This window comes from Procambarus clarkii, chromosome 21 (assembly GCF_040958095.1).
Source record: "Procambarus clarkii isolate CNS0578487 chromosome 21, FALCON_Pclarkii_2.0, whole genome shotgun sequence".
NCBI lineage: Eukaryota > Metazoa > Arthropoda > Malacostraca > Decapoda > Cambaridae > Procambarus > Procambarus clarkii.
This window is the reverse complement of record NC_091170.1, coordinates 45,296,656-45,323,337: the sequence shown is the minus strand read 5'-3', so window position 1 is coordinate 45,323,337 and position 26,682 is coordinate 45,296,656. Positions and strand designations below refer to the sequence as shown.

At 41.5% G+C, this 26,682-nt stretch overlaps 1 protein-coding gene across 1 annotated transcript in view; it reads left to right on the top strand.

Annotated features, from left to right (window-relative positions):
* Window positions 1–26,479, top strand: part of LOC123760681 (uncharacterized) — an 82,226-nt gene extending 55,747 nt beyond the window's left edge. Inside the window, exon 4 of the mRNA XM_069328752.1 lies at window positions 25,895–26,479. Coding sequence (XP_069184853.1) covers window positions 25,895–26,479 — 585 coding nt within the window. The remainder of the gene's footprint in view (window positions 1–25,894) is intronic.
* The last annotated feature ends 203 nt before the right edge of the window (window positions 26,480–26,682 follow it).

Here is a 26,682-nt window from a genome sequence, read left to right as displayed (position 1 = left end):
AACTACTGGATGGACCGGATTAAAGGACCCGAGAGCCATGAGGGCACTACGAGAGTCAACAACAACTACAAAGGAAGACTGACAACGAGAAAGCAGGAGACGAAGAGCATAGAGAATAGCATAAAGTTCCGCTGTAAAGATGCTAGTCTCCGGAGGTAAGCGACACATATAAGTACGATCAGGAAAAACAACAGAGTTGCCAACACCGTCCGCCGACTTAGACCCATCGGTGAAGACAGAAACGGAGCGGGAGTGAGAAGAAAAGTGCTCAAGGAAAAGGCGTTTTAGAACGGTAGGAGGGGTAAAAGCTTTAGTGATACGGGACAAGGAAGTACAAAACCGCGGAAGAATGACTCTCCACGGGGGCAAAGAAGGAACAACACGAGGAGAAACATTAGAAATACGAACGGAAAGAGAATCCTGGAGGCGAGATAACTGGACAGAAAGAGGGAGGTGGTGAAGAGGAACAGGAACCGCAGGAGGGGTAAAAGTTAAAGCACGACAGAGGCGAGAGGAAGGATGTTGTAAGGACCGCGCAAGATAGCGAAGACAGTAGCGATCACGGCGGTCCTGGAGAGACAGGAAGCCAGTGTCAACATACAAGCTAAGGACGGGAGTCAAACGAAAGGCACCAGAACTGAAGCCCAACCCAGTATGGTGTAAAGCATCAAGACGGCGAAGAGTAGAAGGAGAAGCAGACGAGTAAGCAGGGCAACCATAATCGAGTTTAGACAGGACAAGAGAGGAATGTAAAGCAAGGAGAGTGCGCCTATCTGCTCCCCAAGAAGTATGGAACAAGACCCGAAGGAGGGTAAGGGCCTTAGAGCACTCAACACGGAGGTAAGAGATATGGGGAGACCAAGACAAACGAGTGTCAAGGAATAACCCCAAAAGCTTCGCGGAATCTTTGTATTCAAGGGGATGACCATAAAGTGACAAAGAGGGACGAAGAACAACCCGTTTCCGCGTAAAAGTCATGGCACAAGTCTTACAAGTAGAAAACTTGAAGCCATGATCGGTGGCCCAAGACGACACGGCATCAATTGCAAGTTGAAGCCGGCGCTGAAGGAGAGGCGAATCATCACCCTGACAGCAAAGGGTAAGATCATCGACATAGAGAGCGGAGAAGACACCAGAAGGAAGAGAGGAAAGAAGACCATTGAGGGCAACCAGAAAAAGAGTAGTGCTCAGAACACTACCCTGGGGCACACCTTCGTATTGCTGAAAAGAGGCAGAGAGCGCGGTATCAAGGCGCACCCGAAAGGAACGACGAGAGAGGAAGCTGCGGAGAAAGAGAGGGAGATGACCACAAAGGCCAAAAGAATGAAGTTGAGATAGAATATGATAACGCCAAGTGGTGTCGTAAGCCTTTTCCAGGTCAAAAAGGACGGCAACAACGGAAGTCTTCGTAGCAAAAGCTGTACGAATATAGACCTCCAAGTTCACCAGGACATCTGTTGTGCTGCGGCACTTGCGGAAACCAAATTGAGAAGGAGAGAGGAGGTGATGGTGTTCCAGGAACCACATCAGACGAACGTTAACCATACGTTCAAAGAGTTTGCAGACACAACTTGTTAGAGCAATAGGGCGAAAGTCCTTAGGGGAAGTACCAGACCCCGGTTTGCGAACAGGAAGGACAACGGCATCGAGCCAGTCCTCAGGGACTGACAACGACTCCCAGATCCAATTATACAGACTAAGAAAATACTGAGACGTGCACGGAGGGAGATGGCGAAGCATCTCATAATGAATACCATCGGAGCCCGCCGCCGTAGAACCGCAGAGAGCCAGAGCAGAACGAAGTTCAGAGAGAGAGAGAAGGGATCATTATAGGGAAGTTGAAGACGAGTGCAGAAATCTAAAGGACGAGACTCAAGGACAGGTTTACGAAGAAGAAAAGATTGGGGAAGATGAAGACCAGAGCTAACACAAGAAAAGTGGGAACCCAGTACGGAAGCGACCTGTAACGGGTCCGCCACAAGAGTATCATGGAGGTGAAGGACCGGTGAAACATCGGGAACGAATTTACCCGCTATCTTGTGGATACGCTTCCAGATCTGGGCCAGAGGAGTTTCGGACGTAATTGTTGAGACACAAGATGCCCAACATTCACGTTTAGCCGTACGGATGGCCCTACGGGCCACCGCACTCGCTTTCCGAAAGAAAAGACAAGAATCGGTCGTCTGCCTACGGCGGTGCCTCTTCCAGGCTGCATGCTTACAGTGGACAGCCCAAGCACAGTCCGCATTCCACCAGGGAACGCACTTCCGTGGACAGCGAGAGGAAGAGCGAGGGATAGAGCGGAGGGCAGCGTTGAAGACAGTGTCATGAAAAAGGAGGAGAGCGCGAGAGAGAGGCAGAAGGGAGAGGTCAGAGAGAGTAGCACTGAGGGTAAATAGGGTCCAGTCCGCCTTAGCAAACTGCCACCTAGGGAAAGAGAGGGAAGGTCGAAAAGAGAAAAAGGAAACAAGGATGGGGAAATGATCACTTCCATGGAGGTCATCAAGAACCTGCCATGTGAAATCTAAGTAAAGAGAAGAAGAGCAGAGAGAAAGATCAAGACAAGAAAGGGTGCGAGTCCGAGAGTCCAAATGAGTGGGTTCACCAGAATTCAGAAGAGACAGGGAAGAAGAGAGGAGAAACGGCTCAAGAAGGCGACCCCGGGTATTCGTCAGAACGTCACCCCAAAGAGAATGACGACAATTGAAGTCACCCAGCAGGAGCACAGGCTCCGGCAAGGAGTCTAGGAGGTGTTTCAAATCAGGAAGAGAAAGCGGGACACTCAGGGGGAGATAAATGGAACAAACTGTGTACCATTTCCCCACAAAGATACGAGCAGCAGAACAATGCAGAGGTGAAGGAAAAAGTAAAGGAACAAAGGGAACATCAGCATGAATCAAAAGAGCAGAAGAATTAGAAGCCCCAGCAACGGCTGGGGGGGGGGAGAGAAAGGAATAGCCACGAAAATGACCAGGACGAGCACCAAGCATCGGCTCCTGGAGACAGACACAAAGGGGCGAAAACCGCGAAATCAGAAGTTGGAGTTCGAGGAAATTGGCGTAATAACCTCGAACGTTCCATTGAAGAATGGACAACGATGAGAAGAGAAAGGACAAAAACAGAGAACAAGGAAGAAACAAAGGTGAAAGAGCAACAGAGCATGTTAAAGAATATCAGGGTCAGCAAAGTCAGGGTTAGGGGGCATGGGTAAACTGAGCAAAGACGGAGGGAAGGAAACGGGAGAACAGATCAGAGGTGGGCGGGCGGAGTCCGGAGGAGGAGGAGGAGGAGGAGGAGACAACGGAGAGGAGGCGGAGGAGGAGACAACGGAGAGGAGGCGGAGGAGAAGGAGGAAGAGGAGGAGGAGGAGGAAGAGGAGGAGACAATGGAGAGGAGCAGTCAAGGACAGCAGCAGGAAGAGGAGGGGTAGAAAGAGGGGAGCGTACCTCAGCATGGGCAGCAACCGAGAGGGAAGCGGGGGCTAAAGAAACCTCCATAGCAGGAACAGGGGGCGCAACCACCGAAATGGGAGGGGAAAGAGCGAGAGAGGCAGAAGTAGGGCCGAGGAAGAAAGCGAAACCTTCTTACCCGCCGGGGAGGAGGAAGGAGAGAAGCCAGGTTTACGCTTCTGACGTAAAGAGACAGGTGTCCCAGCAAACACGTACTGGGCAACGGATTCTAGCGTCTCAACAGGAGAAGCTGAACGAGAGCACACATGACGGCCGTTTGGAGAGCGATGGACATCAGCCCGCACCGACAGGCGGCGGAGAGAGTCAAGAGACGGAGGATGGGAAGGAGGAACGGAGGGAGACGAGGAAGAAGACACAGGAGACACGACAGACCGGGTAGAAAGAAGGGGAACCCCAGACAGAGGACCAGGAGGTGGATCCTTCGGGAGAGAACCCAAAGGAACAGAGGAGGGGGCAGTGTGCGTATCAGGGTCCAAGGCCCGGAAACGGTTGTGAGTCTGAGGAAGACGGGAAGGACGAGGAGAGGAAGAGCGCAACACGCGAGCATAAGAGATATTAGCATAAGGCGGGAGCCGGAGAACCTGGCGTCTCGCCTCAGGAAAAGATAAACGCTCCCGGTGCTTCAAGTTGAGGACGGCTGCCTCAAGCTTGTAATGGTCACACGCACGGGAGAAGGTAGGATGGGCCTCACCGCAGTTGAGGCAACGAGCCTAGGGAGAAGTGCACTCCGACTTAGAGTGACCTTCGCCACCACACAAAGGACAGAGAGAGACAGTCCCGGAGCAGCGGAGGGCCCCATGCCCAAACCTCCAGCACTTGTTGCAGAGCCGAGGAGAAGGAATGTACTCCTGGACAGAGCACCTGGCACCAGCAAGAATGACAGAGGGTGGAAGGGTCCTACCATCAAAGGTAATCTTCACAACCCGGAGGGGTTGACGGCGACTACCACGAGGGGGACGAGTAAACGTGTCCACCTGGAGAATAGAATGGCCCTGGGCAGCAAGGATATGTCGAATATCGTCGTGGCAGTCGCGCAGGTCCCGAACACCGGTCGCAACATGGGACGGGAGCAGAATAGTGCCAACACTGGCATTCAACTGAGCGTTCTTCGAGACCCGAACAGGGGTCTCGTGAAGGCAGGATAAGGCAGCCAAGCGGGAAGCAGCATCCTGAGAAGGAGCAGAAACGACACGTGTACCGAGACGAGTGGGGTTGAAAGTAATGGAGGCATCCACGGAATCAACGAGATGTCGATGGAGGGAGAAATCGTCAGGAGGCGCAGAATCAAGAGGGAGGAGATCAAAATATTTGGCCCACGAAGCGGGACCAAACAAGGCTTGATAGGTAGCAGAACTGGAAGGAATCGAGTGAGGGCGGCCGTGACGAGGACGACGGTGAGAACCCCCAGAGAGAGAGGGGTTAAAAGGCGCAGTAGTTACAACTAGAGAAGGAGCCGCGCCAGGGGACGAGGTAGTCACCACTGGGGTCTAGGGGCTCGACCCAACCACAGAGGAGGGAGGGGAGCCAGGGGAAGGAGTCAGAAAGGCCAAAGGAGGAGCAAGGTCGGGGCCCAATGCAGCGGAGGCTACAGAACCCGGTCTTCCAACACGGACTGACTCGGGGGCTTGGTCGCCCACCCCACGAGCCTGAGAAGGTAAACCAGAAACAGCCGAAACAGGGGTCATCATCATTACGAAAAGAAAAATTCATTCACGAATGTGCCCCCACACCCACCATGGAGCCACAATTAGAGGCAGGACACCCAACAAGAAGCTATCACCGATCTTGCCGGGGCCTCCTAGGGGTGCGTCGTGAGTATACGCCCCACAAACGCCACCTTAAGAAACCGACAGTCCGTCGAGATCGGGTTCAGTGACGAAAGGGGGATTGACAATAAAAGGTTCCCCTCGCTCTCGACGTCGGGTACTATAGTTCTACGGGTGCAAGAGTATGCCTCCTCAAGCACCCGGGCGTCAAAATAGAAGAAGTCCAAGGGAAGAACTAGAACAAGCAAAAGGTCAGCAGGAAACGGCAAGCAGATAGGAGAAGAGGGGGGGGGAGAGAAACGAAACAGAAGGAAAAGGAAAAGGTGCCCAGCAGAATTGGAGAGGACGGCAGCAGGAGCACAAGGCTAGAAAAGGACAGAGGACTGTCCCAAGGAGCATCACACTCCGGCAGCCGCCCACTAAGCCCCCACACGGCAACAACGAGCTGAGCGGGGAGGGGGCTATAATTGCAAATAAAATTCGTCTCCATCTTGAAAAACATAAATTAATAATTGAGTCGCAACATGGTTTTATAAATGGCCGTTCATGTTTAACAAATTTATCTTTTTATTCTAGCATAGTTGAGGCAGTTGATAGTGGTAAGGATTGTGATGTTGTGTACCTTGACTTTAGCAAAGCTTTTGATACAGTGCCACATGAAAGACTGATTAAAAAGATAGAGGCTCATGGTATTGCAGGTGCTATATTAATCTGGATTAGGGCATGGCTATACCAAAGGAAACAGAGAGTTAGTATAAATGGAGTCAAGTCAGAGTGGGAAAATGTTGTAAGTGGAGTGCCTCAAGGCTCGGTACTGGCACCTCTGTTGTTTATAATATATATAAATGATTTAGATTCAGGTTTGAGTAGCAACATTTGCAAATTTGCCGATGATACGAAAATCGATAGGGAAATTAATTCGGAGGAGGACTCACTATCACTTCAAGTTGATCTAGATAGGGTTTTGAAATGGTCAAAGGATTGGCAGATGCAGTTTAATGCTGATAAATGTAAAGTTCTTAGGCTAGGTAATGATGATAGAGTTACAAGATACGAGCTAGATGGTGATTACAAGATACGAGCTAGATATTTCATTATGGGATGAAATATCTAGAGCATCTAGATCTAACAGTATTTATGTCATGGGTGACTTTAATTTTAGCGGAATAAACTGGTTGAACAAAACAGGGAATAGTGAAGCAGAAGATTTTCTAGAATTAATTGACGATTGCTTTCTTACGCAACACATTAAGGAACCAACACGGGAAAATAATATTTTAGATTTAGTGTTAACTAACAGGGAAACGCAAATAATGACATCGAAATAGGGAGTGAGCTAGGGAGCAGTGATCACAAAGAAATCAGATTTAGCATAGAATGGAATAGACCAGTAGGAGAAAATTCTGTTAAAGTGCCAGATTTTCGAAAAGCTGATTTTAATAGCCTAAGAAATTTTTTGGGTCAAATTGATTGGAAAGGCTTGGGTATGGGGTGTGGGCCGGTCTTGGAGCGAGACATGAACCCAGCGATAGGTGACTTAAATGGGGATTTCGATGTGGATTCAATATATAACTTATTTAAGAATATTCTAAACAAAGCACAGGAACGTAGTATACCATACAAATTGAATAGATCGTATACTAATGACCCAAAGTGGATAACAAAGAATTTGAAGAACCTTATAGGTAAAAAGAGAGCTTGGTACAAAAGGATTAAAAATGGGGAGGTCACTTTAGAACAGGAATTCGTACAACTGGTTAGAAATGTTAAAAAAGAGATAAGGAAAGCAAAAAGAAACTATGAAGTTCGCATAGCAGGGCAAGCAAAGACAAATCCTAAAGGGTTTTTTCAGTTATATCGTACTAAGACTAGGGAAAGGATAGGTCCATTAAAAACTGAGACAGGTCAAATAACAGATAGTGATGAAGAGATGAGTAGTATTTTTAATAAATATTTTGTATCTGTATTTACTAAAGAGGAACTTAACAATATGCCTTCAGCCGAACAAGTCTATGTGGGTGGGGACGAGGACAGGTTGACGAGTTTAGCAGTTACCAGGGAGGATGTTCTTAAACAAATAGTAAAACTCAAACCAAACAAATCCCCAGGGCCGGATGAAGTGTTTGCTAGGGTGCTTAAAGAATGCAAAGAGGAGCTTTGTGACCCACTGTCAACCATATTTAATAAATCAATAGAGTCAGGCAGAGTGCCAGAGTTTTGGAAAGTTGCTAATGTGATACCAGTTTTTAAGAAAGGAGATAGATCACTTGCGTCTAACTATCGACCAATTAGCCTAACGTCTATTGTGGGAAAGTTACTCGAATCTATAATAGCAAATAAAATTCGTCTTCATCTTGAAAAACATAAATTAATAATTGAGTCGCAACATGGTTTTATAAATGGCCGTTCATGTTTAACAAATTTGTTATCTTTTTATTCTAGCATTGTTGAGGCAGTTGATAGTGGTAAGGATTGCGATGTTGTATACCTTGACTTTAGCAAAGCTTTTGATACAGTGCCACATGAAAGACTGATTAAAAAAATAGAGTCTCATGGTATTGGGGGTGCTATATTAAGCTGGATTAGGGCATGGCTATGCCAAAGGAAACAGAGAGTTAGTATAAATGGAATCAAGTCAGAGTGGGAAAATGTTGTAAGTGGAGTGCCTCAAGGCTCTGTCCTGGGACCTCTGTTGTTTATAATATATATAAATGATTTAGATTCAGGTTTGAGTAGCAACATTTGCAAATTTGCCGATGATACGAAAATCGGTAGGGAAATTAATTCGGAGGAGGACTCACTATCACTTCAAGTTGATCTAGATAGGGTTTTGAAATGGTCAAAGGATTGGCAGATGCAGTTTAATGCTGATAAATGTAAAGTTCTGAGGTTAGGTAATGATGATAGAGTTACAAGATACGAGCTAGATGGTGTTGTGATTGCGAAGTCGGATTGCGAAAGGGATCTGGGAGTTATGATTAGTAAGAATTTAAAACAAAAGGATCAATGCATAAATGTTCGTAATAAGGCAAATCGGACACTTGGATTTATTAATCGCAGCGTTAGTAACAAGACACCTGGTGTGGTTCTCAAGCTATATCTTGCTCTAGTTAGGCCCCATTTAGATTATGCAGTTCAGTTTTGGTCGCCATATTATAGAATGGATATAAATTCACTTGAACGTGTCCAGCGTAGGATGACTAAGTTAATTCCCCAAATTAGAAATCTTTCATATGAAGAAAGATTAACAAAGCTTAAGTTGCATTCACTGGAAAGGCGAAGAGTTAGGGGTGACATGATAGAGGTTTACAAGTGGATGAATGGACATAACCGGGGGGATATTAATAGGGTATTAAAAGTATCAACACAGGACAGAACACGAAACAATGGATATAAATTGGATAAGTTTAGATTTAGGAAAGACTTGGGTAAATACTGGTTCAGTAACAGGGTTGTTGATTTGTGGAACCAATTGCCGCGTAACATTGTGGAGGTGGGGTCCCTCGATTGTTTCAAGCACGGGTTGGACAAGTATATGAGTGGGATTGGGTGGTTATAGAATAGGAGCTGCCTCGTATGGGCCAATAGGCCTTCTGCAGTTACCTTTGTTCTTATGTTCTTATGTTCTTAAGAAGACTTTGATAAAGCCGCCTTCAAACGCCATAGCAACTTCAAATTCATTTGACGTTTTGGAGGACGAGTGCTGTGGAGAGACTGTGGATCGCGCAAAAGGGAAAGCAACGAAGAGAAAGGAAGCGCAGGCCCCTCAGAAAGTAAAGGAAGTACCTAAGCAAACATTAGTTGTGGGAGATTCCCAGATAAGGTATTTGGATAGAACGTTTTGTGCTAGAGATAGGGGGAACAGGTTAAGGGTTTGCTATCCCGGAGCTGGCATTGGTGATATTATAAACAACATGAATGATATTATGGCTGGTAATGGGAACAATCCCATTATTTGCATTAGCGTGGGAGAAAATGATGTTGGTCGAGTCAGGAGTGAGGAACTGATTCAGAGGTATAAAACAGCCATAGAGTTAGTTAGGAGCAAGGGAGGAATCCCGATCATATGTGGCATTCTTCCAAGAAAGGGAGTGGGAAATGAATGGATATCGAGGGCACTTGGTGTCAATTGCCGGCTGGAAAGATATTGCAAATCAAATGCAATATCTTTCATAGACAACTGGGAACACTTCTATGGAAGAAATGAAATGTATGCTCGTGATGGGGTGCATCTATCGAGAGCTGGGGTTGTTGCTGTTGCGAACTCGCTAGAAGAAGTGGTTAGAGGTGTTTGTTTGGGTTTAAACTGCTAGTAGATAGAGGTATGGGAATTGATTTGGAGGAAGGAGGTAATAAAAGTATGTGTTTGTGGGAGAAAGGAATTGGCAAAACGATCAGGGAAAGAGAAGGTCCGCAAAATAACAATTCACTTAGGGTATATTACACTAACAGTAGAAGTCTAAGAAATAAAATTAACGAATTAAATGCTCTTGTCTGCACAGAAAAAATAGATATTATTGCACTTACCGAAACGTGGATGAATGTAGAAAATAGAGAACTATTAGCTGAATATCAAATATATGGATTTAAACTATTTCACACAGATAGATATATTAGACGAGGAGGTGGAGTAGCCATATATGTTAGGGACAATTTGAAATGTAGTCTCAAAGAGGGAATCAAAACAGAGCCACACACAGAAACTATTTGGATTGAATTAAACAAAAAAGCTAATAATATTATAATAGGAGTAATATATAGGCCACCAAATTTAGACAGAATGGAAGCAAAGCATCTATGGGATGAAATATCTAGAGCATCTAGATCTAACAGTATTTATGTCATGGGTGACTTTAATTTTAGCGGAATAAACTGGTTGAACAAAACAGGGAATAGTGAAGCAGAAGATTTTCTAGAATTAATTGACGATTGCTTTCTTACGCAACACATTAAGGAACCAACACGGGAAATAATATTTTAGATTTAGTGTTAACTAACAGGGAAACGCAAATTAATGACATCGAAATAGGGAGTGAGCTAGGGAGCAGTGATCACAAAGAAATCAGATTTAGCATAGAATGGAATAGACCAGTAGGAGAAAATTCTGTTAAAGTGCCAGATTTTCGAAAAGCTGATTTTAATAGCCTAAGAAATTTTTTGGGTCAAATTGATTGGAAAGGCTTGGGTATGGGGTGTGGGCCGGTCTTGGAGCGAGACATGAACCCAGCGATAGGTGACTTAAATGGGGATTTCGATGTGGATTCAATATATAACTTATTTAAGAATATTCTAAACAAAGCACAGGAACGTAGTATACCATACAAATTGAATAGATCGTATACTAATGACCCAAAGTGGATAACAAAGAATTTGAAGAACCTTATAGGTAAAAAGAGAGCTTGGTACAAAAGGATTAAAAATGGGGAGGTCACTTTAGAACAGGAATTCGTACAACTGGTTAGAAATGTTAAAAAAGAGATAAGGAAAGCAAAAAGAAACTATGAAGTTCGCATAGCAGGGCAAGCAAAGACAAATCCTAAAGGGTTTTTTCAGTTATATCGTACTAAGACTAGGGAAAGGATAGGTCCATTAAAAACTGAGACAGGTCAAATAACAGATAGTGATGAAGAGATGAGTAGTATTTTTAATAAATATTTTGTATCTGTATTTACTAAAGAGGAACTTAACAATATGCCTTCAGCCGAACAAGTCTATGTGGGTGGGGACGAGGACAGGTTGACGAGTTTAGCAGTTACCAGGGAGGATGTTCTTAAACAAATAGTAAAACTCAAACCAAACAAATCCCCAGGGCCGGATGAAGTGTTTGCTAGGGTGCTTAAAGAATGCAAAGAGGAGCTTTGTGACCCACTGTCAACCATATTTAATAAATCAATAGAGTCAGGCAGAGTGCCAGAGTTTTGGAAAGTTGCTAATGTGATACCAGTTTTTAAGAAAGGAGATAGATCACTTGCGTCTAACTATCGACCAATTAGCCTAACGTCTATTGTTGGAAAGTTACTCGAATCTATAATAGCAAATAAAATTCGTCTTCATCTTGAAAAACATAAATTAATAATTGAGTCGCAACATGGTTTTATAAATGGCCGTTCATGTTTAACAAATTTGTTATCTTTTTATTCTAGCATTGTTGAGGCAGTTGATAGTGGTAAGGATTGCGATGTTGTATACCTTGACTTTAGCAAAGCTTTTGATACAGTGCCACATGAAAGACTGATTAAAAAAATAGAGTCTCATGGTATTGGGGGTGCTATATTAAGCTGGATTAGGGCATGGCTATACCAAAGGAAACAGAGAGTTAGTATAAATGGAATCAAGTCAGAGTGGGAAAATGTTGTAAGTGGAGTGCCTCAAGGCTCTGTCCTGGGACCTCTGTTGTTTATAATATATATAAATGATTTAGATTCAGGTTTGAGTAGCAACATTTGCAAATTTGCCGAAGATACGAAAATCGGTAGGGAAATTAATTCGGAGGAGGACTCACTATCACTTCAAGTTGATCTAGATAGGGTTTTGAAATGGTCAAAGGATTGGCAGATGCAGTTTAATGCTGATAAATGTAAAGTTCTGAGGTTAGGTAATGATGATAGAGTTACAAGATACGAGCTAGATGGTGTTGTGATTGCGAAGTCGGATTGCGAAAGGGATCTGGGAGTTATGATTAGTAAGAATTTAAAACAAAAGGATTAATGCATAAATGTTCGTAATAAGGCAAATCGGACACTTGGATTTATTAATCGCAGCGTTAGTAACAAGACACCTGGTGTGGTTCTCAAGCTATATCTTGCTCTAGTTAGGCCCCATTTAGATTATGCAGTTCAGTTTTGGTCGCCATATTATAGAATGGATATAAATTCACTTGAACGTGTCCAGCGTAGGATGACTAAGTTAATTCCCCAAATTAGAAATCTTTCATATGAAGAAAGATTAACAAAGCTTAAGTTGCATTCACTGGAAAGGCGAAGAGTTAGGGGTGACATGATAGAGGTTTACAAGTGGATGAATGGACATAACCGGGGGGATATTAATAGGGTATTAAAAGTATCAACACAGGACAGAACACGAAACAATGGATATAAATTGGATAAGTTTAGATTTAGGAAAGACTTGGGTAAATACTGGTTCAGTAACAGGGTTGTTGATTTGTGGAACCAATTGCCGCGTAACATTGTGGAGGTGGGGTCCCTCGATTGTTTCAAGCACGGGTTGGACAAGTATATGAGTGGGATTGGGTGGTTATAGAATAGGAGCTGCCTCGTATGGGCAATAGGCCTTCTGCAGTTACCTTTGTTCTTATGTTCTTATGTAAGTGAATTTATATCCATTCTATAATATGGCGACCAAAACTGAACTGCATAATCTAAATGGGGCCTAACTAGAGCAAGATATAGCTTGAGAACCACACCAGGTGTCTTGTTACTAACGCTGCGATTAATAAATCCAAGTGTCCGATTTGCCTTATTACGAACATTTATGCATTGATCCTTTTGTTTTAAATTCTTACTAATCATAACTCCCAGATCCCTTTCGCAATCCGACTTCGCAATCACAACACCATCTAGCTCGTATCTTGTAACTCTATCATCATTAACCCTATCTAGATCACTTCAAGTTGATCTAGATAGGGTTTTGAAATGGTCAAAGGATTGGCAGATGCAGTTTAATGCTGATAAATGTAAAGTTCTAAGGTTAGGTAATGATGATAGAGTTACAAGATACGAGCTAGATGGTGTTGTGGTTGCGAAGTCGGATTGCGAAAGGGATCTGGGAGTTATGATTAGTAAGAATTTAAAACAAAAGGATCAATGCATAAATGTTCGTAATAAGGCAAATCGGACACTTGGATTTATTAATCGCAGCGTTAGTAACAAGACACCTGGTGTGGTTCTCAAGCTATATCTTGCTCTAGTTAGGCCCCATTTAGATTGTGCAGTTCGGTTTTGGTCGCCATGTTGTGGAGTGGATGTGAATTCGCTTGAACGTGTCCAGCGTGGGATGGCTGGGTTGGTTCCCCAAATTAGAGATCTTTCATGTGGGGAAAGATTAACAAAGCTTGAGTTGCATTCACTGGAAAGGCGAAGAGTTGGGGGCGACATGGTGGAGGTTTACGGGTGGGTGAATGGACATAACAGGGGGGATATTGGTGGGGTATTGGAAGTATCAACACGGGACGGAGCACGAGGCGGTGGGTGTAGATTGGATGGGTTTGGGTTTGGGAGGGACTTGGGTGGGTACTGGTTCGGTGGCGGGGTTGTGGATTTGTGGAGCCAATTGCCGCGTAGAGTGGTGGAGGTGGGGTCCCTCGATTGTTTCGGGCGCGGGTTGGGCGGGTGTGTGAGTGGGATTGGGTGGTTATAGAATAGGAGCTGCCTCGTATGGGCCAATAGGCCTTCTGCAGTTACCTTTGTTCTTATGTTCTTATGTTCTTATTACCTAACCTCAGAACTTTACATTTATCAGCATTAAACTGCATCTGCCAATCCTTTGACCATTTCAAAACCCTATCTAGATCAACTTGAAGTGATAGTGAGTCCTCCTCCGAATTAATTTCCCTACCGATTTTCGTATCATCGGCAAATTTGCAAATGTTGCTACTCAAACCTGAATCTAAATCATTTATATATATTATAAACAACAGAGGTCCCAGGACAGAGCCTTGAGGCACTCCACTTACAACATTTTCCCACTCTGACTTGATTCCATTTATACTAACTCTCTGTTTCCTTTGGTATAGCCATGCCCTAATCCAGCTTAATATAGCACCCCCAATACCATGAGACTCTATTTTTTTAATCAGTCTTTCATGTGGCACTGTATCAAAAGCTTTGCTAAAGTCAAGGTATACAACATCGCAATCCTTACCACTATCAACTGCCTCAACAATGCTAGAATAAAAAGATAACAAATTTGTTAAACATGAACGGCCATTTATAAAACCATGTTGCGACTCAATTATTAATTTATGTTTTTCAAGATGAAGACGAATTTTATTTGCTATTATAGATTCGAGTAACTTTCCCACAATAGACGTTAGGCTAATTGGTCGATAGTTAGACGCAAGTGATCTATCTCCTTTCTTAAAAACTGGTATCACATTAGCAACTTTCCAAAACTCTGGCACTCTGCCTGACTCTATTGATTTATTAAATATGGTTGACAGTGGGTCACAAAGCTCCTCTTTGCATTCTTTAAGCACCCTAGCAAACACTTCATCCGGCCCTGGGGATTTGTTTGGTTTGAGTTTTACTATTTGTTTAAGAACATCCTCCCTGGTAACTGCTAAACTCGTCAACCTGTCCTCGTCCCCACCCACATAGACTTGTTCGGCTGAAGGCATATTGTTAAGTTCCTCTTTAGTAAATACAGATACAAAATATTTATTAAAAATACTACTCATCTCTTCATCACTATCTGTTATTTGACCTAAGAACATAAGAACATAAGAACAACGGTAACTGCAGAAGGCCTATTGGCCCATACGAGGCAGCTCCTATTCTATAACCACCCAATCCCACTCATATACTTGTCCAACCCGCGCTTGAAACAATCGAGGGACCCCACCTCCACCACGTTACGCGGCAATTGGTTCCACAAATCTACAACCCTGTTACTGAACCAGTATTTACCCAAGTCTTTCCTAAATCTAAACTTATCCAATTTATACCCATTGTTTCGTGTTCTGTCCTGTGTTGATACTTTTAATACCCTATTAATATCCCCCTTGTTATGTCCATTCACCCACTTGTAAACCTCTATCATGTCGCCCCTAACTCTTCGCCTTTCCAGTGAATGCAACTTAAGCTTTGTTAATCTTTCTTCATATGAAAGATTTCTAATTTGGGGAATTAACTTAGTCATCCTACGCTGGACACGTTCAAGTGAATTTATATCCATTCTATAATATGGCGACCAAAACTGAACTGCATAATCTAAATGGGGCCTAACTAGAGCAAGATATAGCTTGAGAACCACACCAGGTGTCTTGTTACTAACGCTGCGATTAATAAATCCAAGTGTCCGATTTGCCTTATTACGAACATTTATGCATTGATCCTTTTGTTTTAAATTCTTACTAATCATAACTCCCAGATCCCTTTCGCAATCCGACTTCGCAATCACAACACCATCTAGCTCGTATCTTGTAACTCTATCATCATTACCTAACCTCAGAACTTTACATTTATCAGCATTAAACTGCATCTGCCAATCCTTTGACCATTTCAAACCCCTATCTAGATCAACTTGAAGTGATAGTGAGTCCTCCTCCGAATTAATTTCCCTACCGATTTTCGTATCATCGGCAAATTTGCAAATGTTGCTACTCAAACCTGAATCTAAATCATTTATATATATTATAAACAACAGAGGTCCCAGGACAGAGCCTTGAGGCACTCCACTTACAACATTTTCCCACTCTGACTTGATTCCATTTAAACTAACTCTCTGTTTCCTTTGGTATAGCCATGCCCTAATCCAGCTTAATATAGCACCCCCAATACCATGAGACTCTATTTTTTTAATCAGTCTTTCATGTGGCACTGTATCAAAAGCTTTGCTAAAGTCAAGGTATACAACATCGCAATCCTTACCACTATCAACTGCCTCAACAATGCTAGAATAAAAAGATAACAAATTTGTTAAACATGAACGGCCATTTATAAAACCATGTTGCGACTCAATTATTAATTTATGTTTTTCAAGATGAAGACGAATTTTATTTGCTATTATAGATTCGAGTAACTTTCCCACAATAGACGTTAGGCTAATTGGTCGATAGTTAGACGCAAGTGATCTATCTCCTTTCTTAAAAACTGGTATCACATTAGCAACTTTCCAAAACTCTGGCACTCTGCCTGACTCTATTGATTTATTAATTCTATTCAATATATAACTTATTTAAGAATATTCTAAACAAAGCACAGGAACGTAGTATACCATACAAATTGAATAGATCGTATACTAATGACCCAAAGTGGATAACAAAGAATTTGAAGAACCTTATAGGTAAAAAGAGAGCTTGGTACAAAAGGATTAAAAATGGGGAGGTCACTTTAGAACAGGAATTCGTACAACTGGTTAGAAATGTTAAAAAAGAGATAAGGAAAGCAAAAAGAAACTATGAAGTTCGCATAGCAGGGCAAGCAAAGACAAATCCTAAAGGTTTTTTTCAGTTATATCGTACTAAGACTAGGGAAAGGATAGGTCCATTAAAAACTGAGACAGGTCAAATAACAGATAGTGATGAAGAGATGAGTAGTATTTTTAATAAATATTTTGTATCTGTATTTACTAAAGAGGAACTTAACAATATGCCTTCAGCCGAACAAGTCTATGTGGGTGGGGACGAGGACAGGTTGACGAGTTTAGCAGTTACCAGGGAGGATGTTCTTAAACAAATAGTAAAACTCAAACCAAACAAATCCCCAGGGCCGGATGAAGTGTTTGCTAGGGTGCTTAAAGAATGCAAAGAGGAGCTTTGTGACCCACTGTCAACCATATTTAATAAATCAATAGAGTCAGGCAGAGTGCCAGAGTTTTGGAAAGTTGCTAATGTGATACCAGTTTTTAAGAAAGGAGATAGATCACTTGCGTCTAACTATCGACCAATTAGCCTAACGTCTATTGTGGGAAAGTTACTCGAATCTATAATAGCAAATAAAATTCGTCTTCATCTTGAAAAACATAAATTAATAATTGAGTCGCAACATGGTTTTATAAATGGCCGTTCATGTTTAACAAATTTGTTATCTTTTTATTCTAGCATTGTTGAGGCAGTTGATAGTGGTAAGGATTGCGATGTTGTATACCTTGACTTTAGCAAAGCTTTTGATACAGTGCCACATGAAAGACTGATTAAAAAAATAGAGTCTCATGGTATTGGGGGTGCTATATTAAGCTGGATTAGGGCATGGCTATACCAAAGGAAACAGAGAGTTAGTATAAATGGAATCAAGTCAGAGTGGGAAAATGTTGTAAGTGGAGTGCCTCAAGGTTCTGTCCTGGGACCTCTGTTGTTTATAATATATATAAATGATTTAGATTCAGGTTTGAGTAGCAACATTTGCAAATTTGCCGATGATACGAAAATCGGTAGGGAAATTAATTCGGAGGAGGACTCACTATCACTTCAAGTTGATCTAGATAGGGTTTTGAAATGGTCAAAGGATTGGCAGATGCAGTTTAATGCTGATAAATGTAAAGTTCTGAGGTTAGGTAATGATGATAGAGTTACAAGATACGAGCTAGATGGTGTTGTGATTGCGAAGTCGGATTGCGGAAGGGATCTGGGAGTTATGATTAGTAAGAATTTAAAACAAAAGGATCAATGCATAAATGTTCGTAATAAGGCAAATCGGACACTTGGATTTATTAATCGCAGCGTTAGTAACAAGACACCTGGTGTGGTTCTCAAGCTATATCTTGCTCTAGTTAGGCCCCATTTAGATTATGCAGTTCAGTTTTGGTCGCCATATTATAGAATGGATATAAATTCACTTGAACGTGTCCAGCGTAGGATGACTAAGTTAATTCCCCAAATTAGAAATCTTTCATATGAAGAAAGATTAACAAAGCTTAAGTTGCATTCACTGGAAAGGCGAAGAGTTAGGGGCGACATGATAGAGGTTTATAAGTGGGTGAATGGACATAACAAGGGGGATATTAATAGGGTATTAAAAGTATCAACACAGGACAGAACACGAAACAATGGGTATAAATTGGATAAGTTTAGATTTAGGAAAGACTTGGGTAAATACTGGTTCAGTAACAGGGTTGTAGATTTGTGGAACCAATTGCCGCATAACATTGTGGAGGTGGGGTCCCTCGATTGTTTCAAGCACGGGTTGGACAAGTATATGAGTGGGATTGGGTGGTTATAGAATAGGAGCTGCCTCGTATGGGCCAATAGGCCTTCTGCAGTTACCTTTGTTCTTATGTTCTTATGTTCTTATTAAATATGGTTGACAGTGGGTCACAAAGCTCCTCTTTGCATTCTTTAAGCACCCTAGCAAACACTTCATCTGGCCCTGGGGATTTGTTTGGTTTGAGTTTTACTATTTGTTTAAGAACATCCTCCCTGGTAACTGCTAAACTCGTCAACATGTCCTCGTCCCCACCCACATAGACTTGTTCGGCTGAAGGCATATTGTTAAGTTCCTCTTTAGTAAATACAGATACAAAATATTTATTAAAAATACTACTCATCTCTTCATCACTATCTGTTATTTGACCTGTCTCAGTTTTTAATGGACCTATCCTTTCCCTAGTCTTAAGAACATAAGAACATAAGAACAAAGGCAACTGCAGAAGGCCTATTGGCCCATACGAGGCAGCTCCTATTTATAACCACCCAATCCCACTCATATACATGTCCAACACATGCTTGAAACAATCGAGGGACCCCACCTCCACAATGTTACGCGGCAATTGGTTCCACAAATCAACAACCCTGTTACTGAACCAGTATTTACCCAAGTCTTTCCTAAATCTAAACTTATCCAATTTATACCCATTGTTTCGTGTTCTGTCTTGTGTTGATACTTTTAATACCCTATTAATACGATAGTCTTAGTACGATATAACTGAAAAAACCCTTTAGGATTTGTCTTTGCTTGCCCTGCTATGCGAACTTCATAGTTTCTTTTTGCTTTCCTTATCTCTTTTTTAACATTTCTAACCAGTTGTACGAATTCCTGTTCTAAAGTGACCTCCCCATTTTTAATCCTTTTGTACCAAGCTCTCTTTTTACCTATAAGGTTCTTCAAATTCTTTGTTATCCACTTTGGGTCATTAGTATACGATCTATTCAATTTGTATGGTATACTACGTTCCTGTGCTTTGTTTAGAATATTCTTAAATAAGTTATATATTGAATCCACATCGAAATCCCCATTTAAGTCACCTATCGCTGGGTTCATGTCTCGCTCCAAGACCGGCCCACACCCCATACCCAAGCCTTTCCAATCAATTTGACCCAAAAAATTTCTTAGGCTATTAAAATCAGCTTTTCGAAAATCTGGCACTTTAACAGAATTTTCTCCTACTGGTCTATTCCATTCTATGCTAAATCTGATTTCTTTGTGATCACTGCTCCCTAGCTCACTCCCTATTTCGATGTCATTAATTTGCGTTTCCCTGTTAGTTAACACTAAATCTAAAATATTATTTTCCCGTGTTGGTTCCTTAATGTGTTGCGTAAGAAAGCAATCGTCAATTAATTCTAGAAAATCTTCTGCTTCACTATTCCCTGTTTTGTTCAACCAGTTTATTCCGCTAAAATTAAAGTCACCCATGACATAAATACTGTTAGATCTAGATGCTCTAGATATTTCATCCCATAGATGCTTTGCTTCCATTCTGTCTAAATTTGGTGGCCTATATATTACTCCTATTATAATATTATTAGCTTTTTCGTTTAATTCAATCCAAATAGTTTCTGTGTGTGGCTCTGTTTTGATTCCCTCTTTGAGACTACATTTCAAATTGTCCCTAACATATATGGCTACTCCACCTCCTCGTCTAATATATCTATCTGTGTGAAATAGTTTAAATCCATATATTTGATATTCAGCTAATAGTTCTCTATTTTCTACATTCATCCACGTTTCGGTAAGTGCAATAATATCTATTTTTTCTGTGCAGACAAGAGCATTTAATTCGTTAATTTTATTTCTTAGACTTCTACTGTTAGTGTAATATACCCTAAGTGAATTGTTATTTTGCGGACCTTCTCTTTCCCTGATCGTTTTGCCAATTCCTTTCTCCCACAAACACATACTTTTATTACCTCCTTCCTCCAAATCAATTCCCATACCTCTATCTACTAACAGTTTAAACCCAAACAAACACCTCTAACCACTTCTTCTAGCGAGTTCGCAACAGCAACAACCCCAGCTCTCGATAGATGCACCCCATCACGAGCATACATTTCATTTCTTCCATAGAAGTGTTCCCAGTTGTCTATGAAAGATATTGCATTTGATTTGCAATATCTTTCCAGCCGGCAATTGACACCAAGTGCCCTCGATATCCATTCATTTCCCACTCCCTTTCTTGGAAGAATGCCACATATGATCGGGATTCCTCCCTTGCTCCTAACTAACTCTATGGCTGTTTTATACCTCTGAATCAGTTCCTCACTCCTGACTCGACCAACATCATTTCCTCCCACGCTAATGCAAATAATGGGATTGTTCCCATTACCAGCCATAATATCATTCATGTTGTTTATAATATCACCAATGCCAGCTCCGGGATAGCAAACCCTTAACCTGTTCCCCCTATCTCTAGCACAAAACGTTCTATCCAAATACCTTATCTGGGAATCTCCCACAACTAATGTTTGCTTAGGTACTTCCTTTACTTTCTGAGGGGCCTGCGCTTCCTTTCTCTTCGTTGCTTTCCCTTTTGCGCGATCCACAGTCTCTCCACAGCACTCGTCCTCCAAAACGTCAAATGAATTTGAAGTTGCTATGGCGTTTGAAGGCGGCTTTATCAAAGTCTTCTTAAGGCCCCTGTCTTTCGACCTGTCTCAGTTTTTAATGGACCTATCCTTTCCCTAGTCTTAGTACGATATAACTGAAAAAACCCTTTAGGATTTGTCTTTGCTTGCCCTGCTATGCGAACTTCATAGTTTCTTTTTGCTTTCCTTATCTCTTTTTTAACATTTCTAACCAGTTGTACGAATTCCTGTTCTAAAGTGACCTCTCCATTTTTAATCCTTTTGTACCAAGCTCTCTTTTTACCTATAAGGTTCTTCAAATTCTTTGTTATCCACTTTGGGTCATTAGTATACGATCTATTCAATTTGTATGGTATACTACGTTCCTGTGCTTTGTTTAGAATATTCTTAAATAAGTTATATATTGAATCCACATCGAAATCCCCATTTAAGTCACCTATCGCTGGGTTCATGTCTCGCTCCAAGACCGGCCCACACCCCATACCCAAGCCTTTCCAATCAATTTGACCCAAAAAATTTCTTAGGCTATTAAAATCAGCTTTTCGAAAATCTGGCACTTTAACAGAATTTTCTCCTACTGGTCTATTCCATTCTATGCTAAATCTGATTTCTTTGTGATCACTGCTCCCTAGCTCACTCCCTATTTCGATGTCATTAATTTGCGTTTCCCTGTTAGTTAACACTAAATCTAAAATATTATTTTCCCGTGTTGGTTCCTTAATGTGTTGCGTAAGAAAGCAATCGTCAATTAATTCTAGAAAATCTTCTGCTTCACTATTCCCTGTTTTGTTCAACCAGTTTATTCCGCTAAAATTAAAGTCACCCATGACATAAATACTGTTAGATCTCAACATTGAGATCGTGTTTCGTGTTTCGTGTTTCGTGTTTCGTGTTCTGTCTTGTGTTGATACTTTTAATACCCTATTAATATCCCCTTTGTTATGTCCATTCACCCACTTGTAAACCTCTATCTTGTCACCCCTAACTCTTCGCCTTTCCAGTGAATGCAACTTAAGCTTTGTTAATCTTTCTTCATATGAAAGATTTCTAATTTGGGGAATTAACTTAGTCATCCTACGCTGGACACGTTCAAGTGAATTTATATCCATTCTATAATATGGCGACCAAAACTGAACTGCATAATCAAAATGGGGCCTAACTAGAGCAAGATATAGCTTGAGAACCACACCAGGTGTCTTGTTACTAACGCTGTGATTAATAAATCCAAGTGTCCGATTTGCCTTATTACGAACATTTATGCATTGATCCTTTTGTTTTAAATTCTTACTAATCATAACTCCCAGATCCCTTTCGCAATTCGACTTCGCAATCTCAACACCATCTAGCTTGTATCTTGTAACCCTATCATCATTACCTAACCTCAGAACTTTACATTTATCAGCATTAAACTGCATCTGCCAATCCTTCGACCATTTCAAAACCCTATCTAGATCAACTTGAAGTGATAGTGAGTCCTCCTCCGAATTAATTTCCCTATCGATTTTCGTATCATCGGCAAATTTGCAAATGTTGCTACTCAAACCTGAATCTAAATCATTTATATATATTATAAACAACAGAGGTGCCAGTACCGAGCCTTGAGGCACTCCACTTACAACATTTTCCCACTCTGACTTGACTCCATTTATACTAACTCTCTGTTTCCTTTGGTATAGCCATGCCCTAATCCAGCTTAATATAGCACCCCCAATACCATGAGACTCTAACTTTTTAATCAGTCTTTCATGTGGCACAGTATCAAAAGCTTTGCTAAAGTCAAGGTACACAACATCGCAATCCTTACCACTATCAACTGCCTCAACAATGCTAGAATAAAAAGATAACAAATTTGTTAAACATGAACGGCCATTTATAAAACCATATTGCGACTCAATTATTAATTTATGTTTTTCAAGATGAAGATGAATTTTATTTGCTATTATAGATTCGAGTAACTTTCCCACAATAGACGTTAGGCTAATTGGTCGATAGTTAGACGCAAGTGATCTATCTCCTTTCTTAAAAACTGGTATCACATTAGCAACTTTCCAAAACTCAGGCACTCTGCCTGACTCTATTGATTTATTAAATATGGTTGACAGTGGGTCACAAAGCTCCTCTTTGCATTCTTTAAGCACCCTGGCAAACACTTCATCCGGCCCTGGGGATTTGTTTGGTTTGAGTTTTACTATTTGTTTAAGAACATCTTCCCTGGTAACTGTTAAACTCGTCAACCTGTCCTCGTCCCCACCCACATAGACTTCTTCCGCTGAAGGCATATTGTTAAGTTCCTCTTTAGTAAATACAGATACAAAATATTTATTAAAAATACTACTCATCTCTTCATCACTATCTGTTATTTGACCTGTCTCAGTTTTTAATGGACCTATCCTTTCCCTAGTCTTAGTACGATATAACTGAAAAAACCCTTTAGGATTTGTCTTTGCTTGCCCTGCTATGCGAACTTCATAGTTTCTTTTTGCTTTCCTTATCTCTTTTTTAACATTTCTAACCAGTTGTACGAATTCCTGTTCTAAAGTGACCTCCCCATTTTTAATCCTTTTGTACCAAGCTCTCTTTTTACCTATAAGGTTCTTCAAATTCTTTGTTATCCACTTTGAGTCATTGGTATTCGATCTATTCAATTTGTATGGTATACTACGTTCCTGTGCTTTGTTTAGAATATTCTTAAATAAGTTATATATTGAATCCACATCGAAATCCCCATTTACGTCACCTATCGCTGGGTTCATGTCACGCTCCAAGACCGGCCCCCACCCCATACCCAAGACTTTCCAATCAATTTGACCCAAAAAATTTCTAAGGCTATTAAAATCAGCTTTTCGAAAATCTGGCACTTTAACAGAATTTTCTCCTACAGGTCTATTCCATTCTATGCTAAATCTGATTTCTTTGTGATCACTGTTCCCTAGCTCACTCCCTATTTCGATGTCATTAATTTGTGTTTCCCTGTTAGTTAACACTAAATCTAAAATTTTATTTTCCCGTGTTGGTTCCTTAATGTGTTGCGTAAGAAAGCAATCGTCAATTAATTCTAGAAAATCTTCTGCTTCACTATTCCCTGTTTTGTTCAACCTGTTTATTCCACTAAAATTAAAGTCACCCATGACGTAAATACTGTTAGATCTAGATGCCCTAGATATTTCATCCCATAGATGCTTTGCTTCCATTCTGTCTAAATTTGGTGGCCTATATATAACTCCTATTATAATATTATTTGCTTTTTCGTATAATTCTATCCAAATAGTTTCTGTGTGTGGCTCAGTTTTGATTCCCTCTTTGAGACTACATTTCAAATTGTCCCTAACATATATGGCTACTCCCCCTCCTCGTCTAATATATCTATCTGTGTGAAATAGTTTAAATCCATTTATTTGATATTCAGCTAATAGTTCTCTATTTTCTACATTCATCCACGTTTCGGTAAGTGCAATAATATCTATTTTTTCTGTTCAGACAAGGGCATTTAATTCGTTAATTTTATTTCTTAGACTTCTACTGTTAGTGTAATATATCCTAAGTGAATTGTTATTTTGAGGCCCTTCTCTTTCCCTGATCATTTTGCCAATTCCTTTCTCCCACAAACACAAACTTTTATTACCTCCTTCTTCCAAATCAATTCCCATACCTCTATCTACTAACAGTTTAAACCCAAACAAACACCTCTAACCACTTCTTCCAACGAGTTCGCAACAGCAACAACCCCAGCTCTCGATAGATGCACCCCATCACGAGCATACATTTCATTTCTTCCATAGAAGTGTTCCCAGTTGTCTATGAAAGATATTGCATTTGATTTGCAATATCTTTCCAGCCGGCAATTGACACCAAGTGCCCTCGATATCCATTCATTTCCTACTCCCTTTCTTGGAAGAATGCCACATATGATCGGGATTCCTCCCTTGCTCCTAACTAATTCAATGGCTGTCCTGAATCTCTGTATTAGTTCCTCACTCCTAACTCGTCCAACATCATTACCCCCTGCACTAATACAAATAATGGGTTTGTTTCCATTTCCTGTCATAATATCATTCATGTTTCCAACAATATCACTAATTCCAGCTCCCGGATAGCAAACCCTTAATCTGTTCCCCCTATCTCTGGCACAAAACGTTCTGTCTAAATACCTCACCTGGGAATCTCCCCAACCAAAATTCGCTTCGATTCTACCTTTTCCTTTCGAGCAGTTTGAGGGACCTGCGCTTCGATGCTCTTCGTTACTTTGTCTTTGCCACCTCGTTGAACAGGTTCAACACAGCACTCGTCCTCTAATACGTCAAATGCGTTAAAAGTCCTTAGGTGTAGGCTATTAGTTGTCGGTTTTGCCAAGGTCTTCTTAAGACCCCTGTCTTTCACAACTTGCCAAGACGAGGTCTTCTTAATACTGGTCCCGTCAGTCCTCCTTAATGAGGTCCCGTCAATACTGGCCTCCTCCTTCGTTTCCTCCCGAAGTCGTAGCCGTCGTACCTCCTCCCGCAGGGAATCCATCTCTGATCTCAGAGCTCCAACCAGACTCACCAAATCTTTTACTAATCCTTCCATTATTGCAAGAATAATGTTATTAGAATCGGAGCTCCAGCTAACACAACCTCTCACTGTGACTCTATCTTTTTATTTCAGCATAGTTGAGGCAATTGATAGTGGTAAGGTTTGCGATGTTGTGTACCTTGACTTTAGCAAAGCTTTTGATACAGTGCCACATGAAAGACTGATTAAAAAGATAGAGGCTCATGGTATTGGGGGTGCTATATTAAGATGGATTAGGGCATGGCTATACCAAAGGAAACAGAGTTAGTATAAATGGGGTTAAGTCAGAGTGGGAAAATGTTGTAAGTGGAGTGCCTCAAGGCTCTGTATTGGGACCTCTGTTGTTTATAATATATATAAATGATATAGATTCAGGTTTGAGTAGCAACATTTGCAAATTTGCCGATGATACAAAAATCGGGAGTGAAATTAACACGGAAGAAGACTCACAATCACTTCAAGTTGATCTAAATAGGGTTTTGAAATGAAATTCTGGTTTCAACTCTTTTGACCATGTCGTAGCTCAATCGATTAAGGCAGCGTCTGGGATGTTCTCGGACGTAGGTTGGAATCCTCATCACGGACCTTGTGGATTTGTTCATTTGATGCATTACACTTTTCTCACGTGACTCTATGGTTTACAGGGTGACTACGGTGATCACTACCGCTTGTTGTCCTACAAGGGTCTGGCCAGCCTCTACTGGATCAATAAGCACTGCTCTCACGTTCCCTGGACCCTTCACGCTGACGACGACACTCACATCGATATCTTCCTCTACTACAGGGCCCTTCAGGAGCTCGACGACGTCAACGAAAAACAGTTTATATGTAGTCACATGTACGGACCAGCTCTGAGAGAAGGTCGCTGGAAAGTGAGGTACAAAGAGTACCCATCCCAGGATTATCCACTTTACTGCTCTGGTGGTGCCTGGTTCTTGCAGACCAACCTTATCCCACGACTTCTAGAGGCCTCCAAAGTCGTCCCATTCCTGTGGGTGGACGACGCCTACATCACCGGCCTTCTGGCCAGACAGGCCGGCATAGAGCAGCTGGGTTTCCAAGATTATTACGGTGGTGCAGAAGTAGACAAGGGAGTCCTCGGACACCAGGTGGTGTGGTTTGAGAAATTTGCCCCTCGCTCGGTCTGGTGGAAAGAGATCGTAAACTATCATAAAAAATATTCTTTGCGTGATCCAGCTACATTAATTCCAAAATAATAATAATAATAATAATAATAATAATAATAATAATAATAATAGAGTTACCCATTCATCTTTTGAAATGCCCAATTCGATAAACCTGCCACAGACTAAATGGAAAGTACTAATGCAAGCTATTATGAAATGTGTCAAAACTATATATAGTATACTATATATATAGTATATATACCTCTATCTGTACTGTCTGTACAGTATTCTGT